The following is an 18,098-nucleotide window of genomic DNA, read 5'->3' on the forward strand; positions in this document are numbered from 1 at the left end:
CAGCCAAGAATCCTTGGTATCGTTGGTGTGCCCCATCTGACACCTGGAAGAAAGTGGCCGTTGCGCAATCGGACTTCCAATGAACAGTAGATCTGGCCTGCAGTTTGCCGTCTGGATCTCAGTAAAGCTAAATGATGTCACCAGAAACGGACTCACCACTTCATTTTCGTCCTGCTAGGTGGCGGAACATTAAGAACAGCAATGTTGGTCAGTCGGACGGATGGTCTGAATTATTGTCTGCCCAGCGCTTGGTCCCAAATGAGATACCTCAAAAACTACTCATTGGAATGCCATGGAATTTGCACCTTTATATGGTCCCTACAAGATGAATTCTACTGAGTTTGGTCTTGTCTGTTTGCTACCATTAGGCCTTACTTTCCTCTTGCACATGAAATATATCAATCTAATGGGCCACACAACTTTGCTGAGTTAAATCATGTACCACAGAGGATGGACCCTGAAAAGCAGGTTTCTAAGGTTTGGTCATGTCACACTCACTAGGGTTAGTCCAACTACCTAGTCCAGTTAAGTGTCAGGAGAGGCACTGCCTCTGTGGACATATATGGCATATTTTAAGAAAACAAGGACCTCAGTGAATCAGGTGACCGCCAACATGAAGCCCCGTGTAATCTTACAAAATGTATACTAATTTATACATGTCAGTCAGCGAAAGTGAGATGATTTTCACTGTTGCGACATGGCTGTCCAGCAAAGTACAGTACACACAAGCGGAACACTAGCAACAACAAAAGGACTTACTGTAAGTGTGGTCAGCTACTGTCGCCGAGTCGCTGTTGGAGGTGTTGCTCAACACACTCGTTGACAAAGTGTGCAACATCGACACAAACATATAAAGGAAAATATGAAGGCTTGTGGGCTAAGAACAGAAAAGTGGCTGACGGCAATACTTTTTGTTTTCCACCCGTTTCCAGCAGGAATTGTGTGGAGAGAGAGAAGGGGAATGGAAAAAAAATAAGTTTTAGCCAGTTTTTGCAGCTTCATGTCACTGAAAATGGCATGCCTGTCACTAGTATGAACGCAACATCAGTCTACTTACTTTACGCGTGCCATTGTCACATGACCAAAAATAGCTGATCTCCAGAAGATCCCAACGGCGCACACAACAACTAAGCACTTAGCTCACCGTTTATTTCTACAGCGACTCAAACGTATTTTCTCCCACATTTATATGAGTGAGATCCAGCAGCCAAGGATCGGTGATGTTTTTTTTTTTGTGCAGAATGCTTGATTTCTGTGACTGTTTCATGAAAATTGTGATATAGCGTAATATAGAATTATAATAACATATAATGTTCAAGTCGATTTGAACAGTGATAGTGTCCTGTCGTGCGAAACCAAATATCTTGATGTTTGCTCTGGTATACCCATGCACCAAGTTTCAAAACTTGTTTACTAATGACCCATAGGCTATTTACAGGAAGGGGTTACAATAAAATACAAAAATATGAAAGATTGGTGATGCGTTGACATGACAAGTACACTGCAGAGGTGGTGTTATGGCTACAGCTGGTCTCGTTGTGTTAATGAATTAATTTCAACAGGGTTTATGATCTGTTTAAGCTTAGTATATCGGTAAAACTTTGTCTACAATGACTTCAGTCAAGCCAATACCAGTTGAACACGGGTGTGAAACACTCAGTGGCCTTCTTTTCATGAAACTTCATCTTGTCAATTAATTGAACATGATTGATTGATCGATCGATTGACGTGATGGCATGATTTTGTCTTTTTCTGCTTTGCACATTCTCTGCTTTATGTCAAATATTGAAGACGCCAATGTTTATTCATCATATTGTTTGTTTCAGTGCACCACCACAACATCCAGCTTCAACGATGAGGAGCTAAATGAACGTCTTGTTACTATGTGACATTTTCTATAGTCTTGTGTTTTTCAATGTTTATGAGATTTTTCAGTGATGATGCTATAATAAATGTACCGTCTGAGAATGGTTTGGTGAGTCCTTCCATATCTAAAAATAATCGTAGTTGTATTCATCACCCATTAGTATTACTCACATTTGTCTGTTGATGTGTTAACCATGTTAATGGTACCCATTCTGGGCGGGAACCCCTTTTGGTGTTTCAAGCATTATGTTATACTTTAGCCATTGAAAAATAGCTGATCTACAAGCTCATAGCGCAGCGCTACAAGCTTGTAGATCTGCTATTTTTGAAAAATCGCAAAGACGTGGCGCAACTCTTTGAATGTATATTCTTTCAGAGCGAACGTTTTTAACTCTACTCTTCTGAGGGGTTCCTGGAACAACATATTTTCAGTTTGGGGTCGGTGGCCAATTACATTTTTGGGGTCCTTGACAAGAAATATTGAGCACCACTGAAACATGGGTATTTCAGAAAACTGTCAGGATTTAGAAGACATTTTCTTTTATTTCGACGTCAGGCATAACCAGTGAGCTTTCAAATTCTCGTTCTCTGTAGGCTCTAATTAAAATTCAAAGGTCCCTGTCTGGGTCCTCGCCTTTCCAATAGGACCTAACTCCTGATAAAAGGTGTGCATGGTTCCTGCCTGCTGGCTGAATGGATATTTACATGAACGACATAATTGAACCGTCCAACTGAACGACTTCAAACGCGGCGTGTGCAGTTCCCTCTGTGAAGTATCTATTCTATAAATATGCAAATCCTCCTGGAACAAGTGATCTTCCCAGACTCAAGTCTATATTCTGAGAATGCATGTTTCTCAGGTCTTACTCCCAAATCACACGTGCAACATGTGTCTGTGGAGTTTGCATTTGCTGGCCCGTTTGTGAAAATGACTGAAGTTGAGGATAGGATACGATATGGCAAAGTCGGATGCTGAGATAAATGCCACTAAATGCCACACAGTATACATTATTATTCCATATTTTAAAAAGGAAATGAGTAAAGCATGTATTCTTTTAAGCAAAATAAAACAAATAAAATGCCACTATTTTTTCTATTTGACTGCAGGTTCTTCCTCAAAGAATAGTGAAAAAGCACCATCTAGTGGTGTTACCAGGCTATTGATTAAAAGAGTTTGGCACTTTTATCTTTTTATCCAATTAAAGAAAGTTTCCTGCTTAGTGTGACCCCGATTTAGCATAATGAATGAATGTAACTAATGATTTTGTTTGTTAGTGTGTGTGTGTGTGTGTGTGTGTGTGTGTTTGTGCGTGTGTGTGTGTGTGTGTGTGTGTGTGTGTGTGTGTGTGTGTGTGTGTGTGTGTGTGTGTAAACACAAACATTGTGTAAACACAAGATTCAAGATGTTTATTGTCGCACAGATTGTACAAGTACAGTGCATTGTGAAAAATAGTAAATATGGTAAATAAACCAATAAGACTCATAAGGGCATTCGCCTCGTTGACGGCATGATTGCTGGGTGAGTGCTACTGTGCTGGCGCTTTGGCATGGGGGGGTCGGATATAGTGATACTCAACCTCAGGAAATTGCGGAAATGGTGCAAATGGAAATTGCGGACATTGCGGAAATGCGGAAATGGAAATTGCGGAAATTGCGGAAATGGTGGAAATGGTGGAAATTGAAATTGCGGAAATGGAAATTGAGGAAATTGCAGAAATGGAAATTGCGGAAATGGTAATTGCGGAAATTGCGGAAATTGCTCTTCACTTATAGCTATCTATTTTCAGGTAGATTGTTTTATTTTACTCAGTCAGCCATATCACTACTCATTTTTTTTTCATGAAAAAGGTCATAGCTGGGTAATCTATTTTCAGGCAAATTGTGTTTATTGTATTTTATTTTACTCAGCCATAACAATTTATTTTCTGTCCAGACTTGTTTATAAGAGGGTCCACCTTGTTCAATTCATCATGACATTTAGAGACATAATACACTTCTATATAGCAAAAAATAATAATCACCGTAAAGGAGGTAAAAAGGGAAAAGAAAACATAATAGTGAGGGGGGAAAAGGGGTGGGTGGGGGATTCAGATTTTACAGTTTACAGATTTTACAGTTTCGAATTGCAGCCATCTGTAGGTGCCCTTTGAGAGCGGATTTGCATGTCTTGATGTATTGATGTATAGGGCGTTCCACATTTTGGTGGCATAGGAGCAAAATTTATTTAGTCCCTTGTTTGTGCCAATTCTGGGTTACACATGGTTTGTTGAGCTCCCTCTGGTGTTGTCGGTGTGGACTGTGTTGACATTAAGGTATAGTATTTAGACAGGATCTTGGTGGTGTATCGAATCTTGTGGAACAGACCCATTGCAAATTTGCAAGAAGCTGTACTCTGTCGTCAACCCTAAGCCATTCCAGCCTGTCAAAGTGGGCAGGGGGGAGGTGGGTTCGGGGAGTGAGGCCAAGTTGTCGCCTGACCAGTTTGTTTTGGGAAGTCTGGAGCCTCGTTTTAAGGGCCTTTGAGCTGCTGTGGTACCAAGAGATGCATGCATAGTCGAATAAACCTTGTACGAGGGCCTAGGGTCTTCAAGGTGTTTTTGTCGACCAGTGAGGAGATCCTTGTACAGCCTAGGAATCTTGTTCTTTGGTTGACCTTTTTGATTACGTTGGTGGCCATTTTATCACCGGAAAGATTTGTCTCCGGGATGGAACCAAGGTAGGTCATTTCATCTTTTCATGTGATAATATTGTCACCCACTCTAACCAAGAAGCTGCATCTGCCTTGCTGAGATTACGATTTGATCCAAAGAGAATGGATTCAGTTTTTCCCCTTTTTACCTCCTCTATGATGATTTCCTGTTTTGGCTATATAGAAGTGTATATGTGTACGTCTCTAAATGTTATGATGAATTGAACATGGTGTATACCCTATTGTAAACTTTATGCTTTATGGTGTGTGTGTGTGTGTGTGTGTGTGTGTGTGTGTGTGTGTGTGTGTGTGTGTGTGTGTGTGTGTGTGTGTGTGTGTGTGTGAGAGAGAGAGAGAGAGAAGCATTACATTTTGTACATAAATTACCTGTGGTGTGGAAATTACATTTGCCACCACTATGGCTGGTCACAGCTGGACTGACCACCAAAGCCTCGACTGGTCAAGCTGTTTAGAATGATTGGAATGGCCAGCCAGGATAGACAAAAAACCCAAGCAATTAAGGCTCAAAGGCCTTTCACATGAAGAGAAAAAAAGAAGGCTAAAGAAAACAAATAAATTAAATGATAACCTTATTTACCCTTATTTACTGTATCTTTGATCCAATCGCCCCCAGGAAGAACAATGACCTTCGGAGCACTTACATACATAACGTCTTTAACACAGTTCTTCTTCTTTGAAGCCAAAACCTTGGAGGGGTTTGAAACGGGTGATCTTGGGATAACGTCAGAGAACATAGCGCACAGTGAGCCACAGTGCTTGTGGTTTCATTGAAGTTCTATCAGTAGCTTCAGGTGTTGTTCAGGATGTTATAGCCAAAACAGGTCCCTGGAACAACATATTTTCAGATGGGGGTCTGCGACCAAATACAGATCATTCTGGGGGTCCTTGACGTGGCAAAGGTTGAGCGCAACTGACATAGAAACACAGGTTTTTCAGAAAACTGTTTTAGAAGATTTTTTTTTAATCGGCCTCAGGTCTAATAGTAAGAGAAATCTATGAAAATCTGGGAACTAAATCGTTATATGAGGAAAACGGCCATAGCCGTCATCAGTGGATATGATGACGGATATGGCCTAATTTAGCCCTAGGAGTGTTTTTTGTGCAAAACTAATGCTTGGAATGAATTCAGAATCATGAAAACCCCCTAGATTCACATGTCACATGCTACTTAAAGAATGATGACATTTGGACTTTTTTGCCATAGGATGTTAAGGGTATGGTCACATATTATGCTAATATCTCAATTTCCCACAGGAGTTGAATTTCAATCTTTTAGTAGCCTACATTAGAAACACATTGGTGAAGAAATTTCTTGGTAACGATTTAGTTCCCAGATTGGTCAAATACCTGATAAAATGCCCTTACTATAAATGGAATAAGTATAGGACAAAGTTGGGATCAGTTGATTCAGATCGACTTCAGATTGAGATATAGGGGACAAGAGAGTGACCATTGATTTTGATCGTGCATTCATCCAGGCGGCACTCATCTAAAGAAATAACATATTGGACAATGTGTGAAAATATAAATCACACCCGTGTGAAGTGAGGGGCGCTCTCATCATCATACATCGTCTCATTCCAGCCGATCACAATTTGTGTCCTCACTTTTGTCTTCAATGGTTGAAAATGAACAATGAGAACTTTTCCATGGTGTCACGGCCTTGCATGCTGTTTGAGTTCTTTTAAACCTTTTTAAAACCTTTTACATGGGGTTTAGTATTGTTTTTGCGACCGAAGGTGGCATTTACTATGAAAATGACGTGCAATTCCCACCAGTGTATCACTCAAAATCCCCATACATGGGAAGGCCCCCATATATGGTGCCCAGGTCTCGTGACATCACTATGACATCTGATGTCATAGTAAAACGGGATATGCTGTTGCAATTAAGCCCATATGGAATGTCGTAACAGGTTCTGACATTCCATTATGTTGATCCTTCCCCATCCATCCTTCCTCTTCGATGTCTCCCTTTTGACTGATACCTGTCCATTTAAACTCTAGACAGGCCTGCCCCAAAGTTATTAGTGCACATTAGGGACTTGAGGGACTTGAACCTGTAGCAGAGTCAACCGCTCAAGCGCACCACACCATTGTCCCAAGGCACCTCGACCAGGGTTCGATTCCCGGGTGTAGGTGCAATTTGAGAGAGGTTTTGAAGGAGTCAAGGGATGTCTTAATGACAGATGATAGGGCGTTCCACAATTTTGTGGCATAGGAGCGAAATTAATTTAGTCCCATGTTTGTGCCGAATCTGGGTTGCACATGGTTTGTTGAGCTCCCTCTGGTGTTGTGGGTGTGACATTAAGGAAGTATTTAGACAGGACAGGTACATGGGTATCTTAGTGGTGTATGAGATCTTGTTTGTTTTTGTGTGTGTGTGTGTGTGTGTGTGTGTGTGTGTGTGTGTGTGTGTGTGTGTGCGTGCGTGTGTGTGCGTGTCGGTGTGTGCACGTGTGTGCGCGCGCCCCGGGGTGGGGGGTGCGCGCATGCGCACCTGCGCGACACACACACTTCCGTTGACGCACGTCGGGTACTTCCTGTGTTTGGCAGAAATATGGCGGCGCCCGTAGCTCTAAATTCTCATCCATGGTTGTTGTAGCACTTACGTTACTTCACTTAATAGGACCGAGATAACAACAAGCATTCACTCGTTATAATGGCAGGTATGTAAATATACTACAAGTGAATCTTGAAAATCAACCAGCGCGTCGATATTAGAATAAGTCTGATTTATTGCTGTCGTTCGTTCTTTGCGTCTCAACAAGTTACCGCCTATAACAGAAAGAAGATAGTAGTTTAAACTTGGCTTAGCGCAGCTAACGTGTGCTAACTAACTAAACTTTTATAACAAAGCTAGATGTGTTCAACAAAACCCACCACACCGGCCCACCCTTTAAGAAGTTATACCTTACCAACAATACGCTAAATTCTAAAATGTGTTTGTTATACTCGGGAAAATATAACAGCGGTGGCGTTCATCAAACAAAAGTGTTTGCTGCAGCTATTCCAACATGTTTTGATCATACAAATACGACGTCTGTCGTCTGTTGTCGCTGTAACGTCCCCGCGGTCACTCAGAAGAAGTATAAATCTGGCTTTAGTTGTACGTATCAACAAAGGCATTCCGCCAGCTATGTACAGTCACTCAATACACTGTTGCCATCACACCATTTATGTTCATTAGGACCCGTCCAGTTGTTGGACTGAAAATGTCATGTTAGAAAACAAACTTAATGTTAAGCGATGGCATATAGATATAATATCTGCACTAGCCTGTTTTATAGAATGACTACTCTGAGTGAGTATTTTATCTACGTAATATAAAAAAAAGTCGTGTGTACATGTGTACCAAATCTACAACAGTCCTAGTACTTTGATTGTTAAAGCAATTCCTCTCGACTTTTCCTGACTCCATCAAGCCCGGCATGCGTAAATGACCAGTCTCTCTTGGGTGTCCTTTTTTCGCTACAGGAGGTGACTCTAATGACATACAGTGGTGCTTGTCTCAGGTGAAAGGAGCCATCGATGATGATGTTGCTGAAGGTAAGAGCTCTAGTCTCAGTGAGACCTGAAGTTCATACAGTTATCTTTTATCATACTTTTTATGTTTTAAGCCAGATCATTATTATGGAATGTAATTTCTAATTTGATTGTTTTGTAGAAGGAAATTATTATTTTCAGTTTGCATGTTTTGCAGGCATACAACGGTTTCTTCCCTTTTATTCTAGGGTATTTGTAATATTTTATTATGTTGGGCTCAATTGTCATGTTGTATCCTTTATGCTCTGGAGTCTAGACATTGAATTAAAATGAGCCCAGTCAGACAACCTATAATAGCATGCCCTGCCTTTTTATGCTGAGCAATATAGCCTATTGAAACACGTACACTATATGATATTGTATTACTCGACGACACTGAAAATGAGTTTAATTACTCTGTGTAATTTCGAGAATAAACGAAACTTGAATGAACTATTAAAATACATTTGAACTGATTTTTCTTTTAGTCAAAGGTGGATTGTTTGTCAACCAGCCACGATTTTATTTAAATCTCTGCTGTTGTTAATTACAGTAAATTCAGCATGTTCTTGCTACTTAATTTCGTTCAGCTTGCATCTTGCTTAGTGGTTGCTTTTCTTGTGATGCCACTGCTACACAGTCCTACGTAGGTCATTTCTGTTTTGCTGAGTTGCTCCAGAAAGAGAGTTTATGATCACTTTGCCTTTAAAGAAAAGGCTTGTACAAATAATGTGAGGACCACTACACTCCACGTGTCAGTTGTCTGCATGGTGTGTACAATATCAGGGCACCCCATTGGAATTGCAACATTGTGTACAGCAAATCACTGGGGCTGAACTTACAGAATGTTCAGCAGCTAATGGTTCAGCACTTTGGAACGTCTACGGTGGAGTGAGAGGGTAATGGTGCATATCGTTGCTGTCGGGCAGAAACCTGGTATCTTCATATGACGTCTTATAGTCGGGCAGCCGGGCGCGCGGAGTGGGAACATTTGGTATATATCCCATTTTGGACTGAGGCCGATTCTAAAAAGTGCTCTAAATCCTGACCTAAGCTTTCTGAAAAACGTCAAAGATATTTATATAGCAGCGTCAAAAAGTTTTTACATTTTTGAATCCTGTACATACTGTACACTACAGAACTCCAAGAGGGGTTCCCGTCCAGAAGGGTTAGAACACCAAAAGGGACATACAGTATATATATTTGTATTGGCCTAACATATTGTCTATATACTGTGCATTGAGCAATTTCTTTTAGTTTTGCACTCTTTGGGCTAAAAACGGCCATAGCTGTCATTATATATGTTGTTAATGGTATGGTCTCATATATCCCCCTAAAATAATTTGCTCAATGATAACAGCCGGTCAGCAGGTGGATTCATGAATGTATGTATATAGACAATATTTTAGGCAAAAAAAAAAAAGAATACTATTATGTTTTTTCATTAATGCCCTATTTTTTGATAGAAAAAAGAGCCAATCTGCAAGTTGTGATTCATTGTGAGCTTGTACACCTGTTGTTATTCTTTTATGTTTTGAAAACATTGGCCTATGACATGTATGTCGATGGGTTTATTTTTATAAATATTTAACCATTACTGTCTGTGACTAATACATTGGATCCATTGGAGCAAAGGTTATTTTTTTCCTGAAAGGTAACCATTTTGGACATGCAAGGTTTCCATATGACCGTGACAAAATCTGCTGCCGAGACAATTCTGTGACTTGTCACTCTGTCATGGTAATTCTGCATGTCTGTTGCTCATGGAATTACTACAACACCAACATGAGCAAGGCAGCTGCAAAGTAAAGTTTATCACAAACTGGTTCCGCCTCTTAATGGCAGTGATACATAAATGACTGACATCGCTAATGCAGGCATGACATTTTTACGTCATAGTTCTGTAGGAGGTGAGCCAGCTCCGGAGAAACGGTGCTACTGGAAACTTGTTTATCCCTCTACTTCAGTTGTCTACAGAGCACCGAAGTCTGACGTCAATATCGGTAGAGGGTGCAAATCCACAGGTTCATGTACTTTTTTAAATTTGCGATACATAGAGAAAATACTTCCGTGAACCAGGCAGAACCAGGGGATGAGCGAGTGACGTCAGGACTTCGGCACTCTATGGCCCAACTCTAAATGTGTATATCTACCTTTTGTCTCTTTGCAGCGGACATCATATCCACTGTTGAGTTTAACGACTCTGGGAAACTACTAGCCACTGGAGACAAGGGTGGACGTGTTGTCATTTTTCAGCAGGAAATAGAGGTACAGTTTGATATTTTCTTGCATCAATAAATTAAAAAAGATAAGTCACACATTACCATTTTGTTACCTAATCGTCCCATTCGATTGTTCTCTCCTAACTCCTGCCCTTGTGGTGTCTCTTTCTTTCCTTCCGGTGCTAATTTGACCTGCCTCCCAACAGAACAAGAATCATCCACAGTGTCGTAGTGAGTACAGCGTTTACAGCACATTCCAGAGCCACGAGCCGGAGTTTGACTACTTGAAGAGTTTGGAAATTGAGGAGAAGATCAACAAGATCCGCTGGCTTCCCCAGAGGAATGCTGCTCAGTTCCTGTTGTCCACTAATGGTTTGCCAGACATTTCTTCTACTGTTAATGTGGCGATTGTAAAATTAGGATCCCCCACCCCCAGGTTTTGACAAATATGAATAACTGCAGAGAACTTGTTACACCTTGCACAATGTGACACACTGCAGCTGTTGGTGGGATAACTTGAGTTTAGTCCGTGTGTGCGTAGAAATTATGTATGGTTGCTTGTGGATGTAGTTGTTCCCTAAAAACCCCAGCCTGTATTTCATCACATTAATTTATATTCACAGATTATCTCCTAATCTGGTGTTTGTCATATCAAGTTTGAACTTTTTTCTTTTATTCATTTCCTTATATTTTGCAGATAAGACTATTAAGTTATGGAAAATCAGTGAACGAGACAAGAGACCAGAGGGATACAATCTCAAGGAGGATGGACAATACGTAGACCCCAACACTGTCACTTCACTGCGGGTCAGTAAGGACTGTGGCTACTGGCTAATACACATCACGGCCATTAACAAAATCAGCGCCGGGATTCCTTCAAAATAGAACCTCTATGCCGGGAAGATATGTCCGCTTTTACTTTGTAAAGCCCCCTTCTGTTCCGGAAAAAAGACGGAGACATATTTTTGCTTGCTTACCTTGCTCTCGTTTCGATAAAAAATCGCTCGATGATCCCTCCTCGCGTTCATATTTTGAACGAGAGGCAGGTCAGAGATGAAGAGCTTAGTATATCCATCTGATCAAAACCACGGAGAGCTCCTTTAGATCAGCAGATACGAGGGATTCTTTCTGCAGCGGTAAACGGGGAAGTGACCGGGACCGCAGATAAACGAAGAGCGAAGAGTATGGTGACCTTGGAGGCCAACTAAAAAGAGAAAAATTCATAATATTCTTCCCGTTTGATATAATTGAAAATGTGCTTACACATCCTAGCACAACGTCTGTTGGATTGCTTATGACATGCCCACACGTCATACGGTCTGAACTCTGAACCAGTTAACTAAAAGTAGAATAATAAATGTTCAGAGAATGCAGTTGAAGGGAAATGGTGCTTTGTTTGGCATGGAAAAAATAAACTTCCTTCCTGTGTCCATTTTTGAGTGGTGCAACCACTCCCTTACGGAGCTATGTGTGTGGGTAGCTTGGTGGGTAGCTGGCTGGCTGGGTATGAAATCAACATGGTTGTTTTTCACCACCTGTGTGCAACCTAACACACACACGCACATATTAACTGTATGATGCTTTCGGGTGTGCCAGTACAGTGACGGTACAGTACATTAGAGGGTACAGTAGAGGGACTGCCGCACGGTAACTGTCATTGCTCAACCGTTTCGGACGCGGGGCGGCACGCCGGAGCCGACCCGGTCCCCTGGGCGAGTTCCCCCGGAACCCCCCCCCCCACACACACACACGGGTGTGATTTAAATTAAATTTAAATTTAATGTATATGCAGATACAGGTGAACTGATACTGTTGGAAATATCCTCTCTGTTACCTTCCCAGGTGCCGGTTTTCAGACCAATGGACCTGATGGTGGAAGCCAGCCCACGGAGGGTGTTTGCCAACGCTCACACCTACCACGTTAACTCCATCTCAGTCAACAGTGACAACGAGACTTATCTGTCTGCAGATGACCTTCGCATCAACCTGTGGAACCTGGAAATCACTGACCGCAGCTTCAGTATCCTCAGACCTGTGTGTGCATAAATGTGTGTGTATGCAGCACAAACAAATGTCTTCTAAGGATGTCTACAAAGCTGCCACAGTTTGAAGAGTGCTTTAGTTTAAAATGAACATTGTTATTAATTAAATGTGGTGTTGTGTTACCTGGGCCTAGTGTTGCCTTTATGAATATTATGACATTTTGGTGATTCAGAATGGCTGCTTTAATGGGTCAACCTGAAAAAACAAAAGGAGAGAGAGAGAGAAAATATCAACTACTAGATTACTTTGGAATGTAATGAATTGCCAAGAATATTATGAAATGTACTTCAACTTGGAATATACCTACACAAGAATCCAAATTGTTAGTTTAACTGTGTAAAATTGGACCTGTAAATGAACACTCCACAGTGTACTGTGTTTTTAAACGCATGGATGCATTTATATAAACAAACTGCGGTGTCAAGGGGCAATAATGAGAGCCGATAAGACACCGCAGTTATGATTGCGCCCAGGGCAGCGCTCCGGATTCGTCCGTGTGTGTTGTGACCAGGCACCGAGAACACGAATGGATTTAGATCCATTCGTGTTCTCGGTGCCTGGTCATAATCATGCGCTAATGCTGTCATAATTGCCAGACGGGAAGGGTTGTTCCTCTTGACCATTGGCTCTTCAGATATTGTGGACATCAAACCATCCAACATGGAGGAGCTAACAGAGGTGATAACGGCAGTGGAGTTCCACCCTCACCAGTGCAACACGTTTGTCTACAGCAGCAGCAAAGGCACTCTCCGCTTGTGTGACATGAGGGCATCTGCGCTGTGTGACAATTACTCAAAAAGTGAGTAGTTCCAGGAACTTCCAGCAGTTATTTCTGACCACTTGTGGTCAGAAGTTATTGCTACTGGTTTAGCCTTAAGTCATTCCTATTGTCCTCAACTGGGAGTAAATGTTAACCTCATGCTGGGAATTTGGGAACCCCCAAAAAAAACAAAACAACAACAACATGTTTTCAGGTGGTGGTCTGAGGCCAAATACATATGATTCTCGGGGTCCTTGACATGAAATAGTTTGAGCACCACTGACATAGAAACATAGGTCTTTCAGAAAACTGTCTTATTTTGTGGAATCGTTCTCGGGTCCAAATGGGTCAACATTGAGCGGAAGAAAGATCAGCGTCTTTGTGCTTGTGCCTGGTGGGTTCCTTCCTAGCGTTCATTTACGTGCCCTCCTCTCTTGTTTTCCCCCAGTGTTTGAGGAACCAGGGGATCCCAGCAATCGCTCCTTCTTCTCCGAGATAATATCCTCCATCTCGGACGTCAAGTTTAGCCACAATGGCCGCTACATGATGACTAGAGACTACCTGTCGGTCAAGATTTGGGACCTGAACATGGAGAGCAGGCCCGTGGAGACCTACCAGGTGGGACTGACAGAAATTGGAAGCCGGGTGGGCAATAAGGCCTGACGCAGCGACGCTACCGATCTCATAAGCTCACGTTGTGTCGTGAGCTTATAGGTCAGCAATTCGTTGCTGTTTGTATGTACGTTGTTGAGAACGAAATAGCCATTGCAACAAAACGGCGAAAACCATTCTAAATTTATTTCTGATTCTTATAAAAGTAACGGTGCCTTTTTGTAATGACTTCTCTTATTTATGGCCACTTTAGTAGATTAATTATAGTAGTATAGGACAATTCCTATCAAGTCATTTTATAGCATGGGTTTTTGTGTAGCACTGGAAAGGCTGCCTGGGGTTACCACACCTTATGATTGGAGATGCTTCCGATTTTTTTTTTTCTGACTGAAGTACAAGTACTTAATTTCGAGTACTTACTACTCACCAATACAGAGTACTGATACGAGTACTTTGGATTTTGTTGAGCAACCACTTATTGTAACACTCTTTTCAATTCTAGTAGTTCCCCATAACAGCCACTAGGGGTTACCCTACTTCTAAATATTATGCAGACTTTCAGTACACCAGTGTATTTTGTTGTACCAGAGCAGAGAGGAGCATTTAACACAGTACTATAGCTGTCTTATAGTTGTCTTGTCTGGGGTCTCATGAGAAAATCTACCTACAGTACATGCATACATAATGAAAAACACATGCAGATAAAACCTGCGTTCAAGAGGCAAATATGTATGCGGCATATAAAAGGTGTTGTGCTAATAAATTGTACTAAAATTATTATTCCACAGTGGATATATTGATTAATATTTAACACATTTTCTTTACTTTCCTCTGATTTCTAATATAGGTTCATGAATACCTGAGGAGTAAGCTGTGCTCGCTCTACGAGAATGACTGCATCTTTGACAAATTCGAATGCTGCTGGAATGGGACGGACAGGTACAGTATGACTATGCATGCAAAGTAAACCGATATGAATTCATCTGTGGCTCCGTCTTTAACCCATTCTGGACGGGAACCCCTTTTGGTGTATTAACTAAGCATTATGTTAAATTAATTAATTAATTAATTGAAAAATAGCAGATCTACAAGCTCATAGTCTGCGCGCTACGAGCTTGTAGGTCTGCTATTTTTGAAAAATCGCGGAAAATATTTATTTCAGAAAACTGGAGGATTGTTTTTTTTTAAATGTTGAGGTCAGGCCTAAATTGATTAACCCATTCTGACCTGAGATCAGATTCATACGAGGTTTCCACTGGACACACACTGGTCTGATGAACCCATTCTGACCTGAGATCAGATTCATACGAGGTTTCCACTGGACACACACTGGTCTGATGAACCCATTCTGACCTGAGATCAGATTCTAAAAATGTCAGTCGTTCTTCGAATTTTTCAAAAATAGCAGACCTACAAGCTCGTATCGCGCCACTCGGTGGCGCGATATGAGCTTGTAGATCTGCTATTTTTCAATAGGTAAAGCATAACATGATGCTAACACCAAAATGGGTGCCCGGTCAGAATGGGTTAATGGGGAATGGGGGGGGGGGCATTGGACATGAGGATGGGTTGCCAGCCAAGCCCCAAGAAATAAAGATGTGATTAAGCAAAATAAGATTTGGACAAGGTGTTTAGGCCATTGTGGGTGAGAAGAGTGGGGGGAGGCGTATAAAATTAATGGACAGACGTAAGAGCATGTCTGCGGTGTGGACCACAGTGCATATCACAGGCATTGTGGGGAACTTTTCAACACTCGACCCATGGAATCACCACTGCACTTATCCATGTGCAGGATATGCATATCTGTGTGGTTATTGGTTAACTTGATTTGGTTCTTTTTTTTTTGTGTGTACTCTTTTGGCATGACAAACTCAAGGGTCATCTTCCTCAGGATTTCTTTATATGGGGGTACAACATGTACTTTCATATACAAACTGCTGTTATGAATAATTGCCGGAAAACACTTGAATCAGAATGTGAAATCTGTTCCATTCTGTGGGCGCCAGTGGCTCAGGGATCGAGTGACCGGTAGAGTGGTCGAATAGGAACCATGAGGTTCCCAGTTCGACCGCTCGCTCCCCCAGAGTTAGTGTTGAAGTGTCCTTGAGCATGACTCTGAACCCTAATTGCTCCCGAATGATGTGCAGGCCTTGCATGGTTTCCCCCGCCATCAGTGTGTGTGAATGTAATGCATCTATGTAAAGCGCTTTGGATAGAAGTGATATATATATAGATGCACCGTTTTCCACAGAAAGAAGTCGGCTCAGTTTTGTTGCTTATTTACCTTGCAGCACATTGGCCAATATCTTTCAAGGAATGGGTTTCCATTCTAATAGCGTTGGAATGGAATGTCTTATTCTTTTGTAGTTCATAGCAGTCTAGTGGTAGTGACGCCAGCCAGTGTGTCATTTAAAAACACCAGTGTGTCTGTTTCTGCTTCACTCCATGTCTTCCCCCCTTTCTTCTCTTCAGTGTGGTGATGACCGGCTCGTACAACAACTTCTTCCGGATGTTTGACCGCGACCACAGGCGAGACGTCACACTGGAGGCGTCTCGGGAGAACAGCATGCCCATGCAGGTCCTGAAGCCCCGCAAGGTGTGCACGGGTGGCAAGCGCAAGAAGGACGAGATCAGCGTGGACAGTCTGGACTTCAACAAGAAGATCCTCCACACCGCCTGGCATCCACAGGATGACATCATTGCCGTGGCGACGACCAACAACCTCTACATATTCCAAGGCAAAGTGAATTAACGAGAGCGCTCGGAAAAAAACAACGTGACATCTGCAACAGTGTGATCTCTCATGCAGACCCTAGTTCTGGATTGAACTGTAGTGGACAGTGGAGACTACCCCCTTGCTTGTTATTACTGGATCACCAGACTTTGCCATGTTCCACATCGGATAAAACCTAATTTTTTTTCTTTTGATTGCCATCAGATCAGCCTGTCTGTAGCACACTGATGTGTGTCTGCCTTTGTATTGTTTCAGTGATGTGCCATTTTAAAAAAAACGATATCACCTGCCCTTTCTTGCTCCAGGGTTTTATTTCTTTTAATTAAAAGTGGTTTAGAGACGCACTTATTTTTATTGTTTATTATGATTTTTTAAACGGGAATGGTGTAGACGAACCAGAACCAGAATGCACTTATTATTATTTTTCTTTTCTTCTTCTTCTTTCAATGGCAGTGCTGTAGACAAACCAGAACTCTTCAGGCCTCTCAGACCACTACAGACTTCCTTTAAACATCTACCAGCATTCATGTCATGAATAGAGGCCTCGAAGCCTGAATGATACTTAGTTGGCGTTGCCCATCGATGTGCGACACTCTAAAAATAGGCAATCGGCTATTTCCGGGCATGCAACACAGATGCGCAACCCAAGTATGCATTAAGTATAAGAACGGTGTTCTCCACTATCCTGTGCCATTATTATTTTTCTTTTGGCCTGGGCGGCCCTGCATGAAATGCACGTGTGATGCGATTTCTATAAAACCTCTTCTCCCCTTTTGAATTATCACTGTTTCTGTCTCATTTCTATTTCTCCATTTATTTTTATTTGAGAAGATACACTTTGCATCTAGAAAGCTAGAGTGACGCGGCCTTTGTCCCTTTTACCTCTTAAGATTTTGGCATTAATTTAATACTTGGGCTAATAATTTGATTATTGTATTTATAAAAATGAGCAAATTTCACCTGGTCACTTTTTTTCTATTTTATGAAGCTTAACCTTGAGGTATTTTTGAGTGATCTGCAGTATTGTTTTTCCACACATCCTCAGTGTATCGGACCGTTTAGGACAGTGGAAAGTTTTATTTTTGTACACTGGACTCCGTTACCATCGACTAAACTACTTATAGTTGGATGTCTATACTGCTTGTAAGACTGCATATAAAGCCATTATTTGAGGCACTAACTCAAAAGATGTTTGTTGAAACTACAGTAGACATAACTATGATAATGTGATGGTACAGTAACCTGCACTATGGAATCTACTACTGTTGTCTCAACACCTCAATGAAACTGAAATATTGATGCCTAATAATAAAACCTGACGGTGAAGGTAATAAAGGAACTACTTTTTCTTTTTTGGCCTGTTCATTGATGAAGCCTATATATATGATCGCAATCGCATCCCTCAAGTCCCAGCTTTTCGCTTTGCAGCTGGGAAGTGGGAACGAGGCTAGGGCGGCTAATAGAGCCAGTATGGAACTAGGCTGGAGATGAATGAGTCTATGAGCTATTTCATTTCGATATTTGCCCACCTGTGTTAATGTTGCTGTATGATCATTTGTCTGGACTGGGATGCGTACGTGTGCGTATGCATGTTTCACAACTTTGGCCAATGGAGTCGGGGAGAAAC

General features: G+C 41.6%; 1 protein-coding gene across 1 annotated transcript; it reads left to right on the plus strand.

Annotated features, from left to right (window-relative positions):
- The first annotated feature begins 7,128 nt into the window (after positions 1–7,128).
- LOC308310044 (serine/threonine-protein phosphatase 2A 55 kDa regulatory subunit B alpha isoform-like) lies at positions 7,129–17,252 on the plus strand. The gene is made up of 10 exons (XM_080756086.1): positions 7,129–7,244; positions 8,053–8,124; positions 10,271–10,368; positions 10,529–10,694; positions 11,020–11,129; positions 12,165–12,342; positions 13,000–13,164; positions 13,574–13,743; positions 14,585–14,676; positions 16,210–17,252. Exons 1-10 carry the CDS (start codon positions 7,238–7,240, stop codon positions 16,487–16,489), a joined length of 1,338 nt encoding a protein of 445 aa, XP_080612212.1. The 5' UTR covers positions 7,129–7,237; the 3' UTR covers positions 16,490–17,252.
- The last annotated feature ends 846 nt before the right edge of the window (positions 17,253–18,098 follow it).

The sequence above is a fragment of the Protomyctophum bolini genome, assembly GCF_963924005.1.
Source record: "Protomyctophum bolini genome assembly, chromosome: 22".
Classification (NCBI taxonomy): Eukaryota; Metazoa; Chordata; class Actinopteri; order Myctophiformes; family Myctophidae; genus Protomyctophum; species Protomyctophum bolini.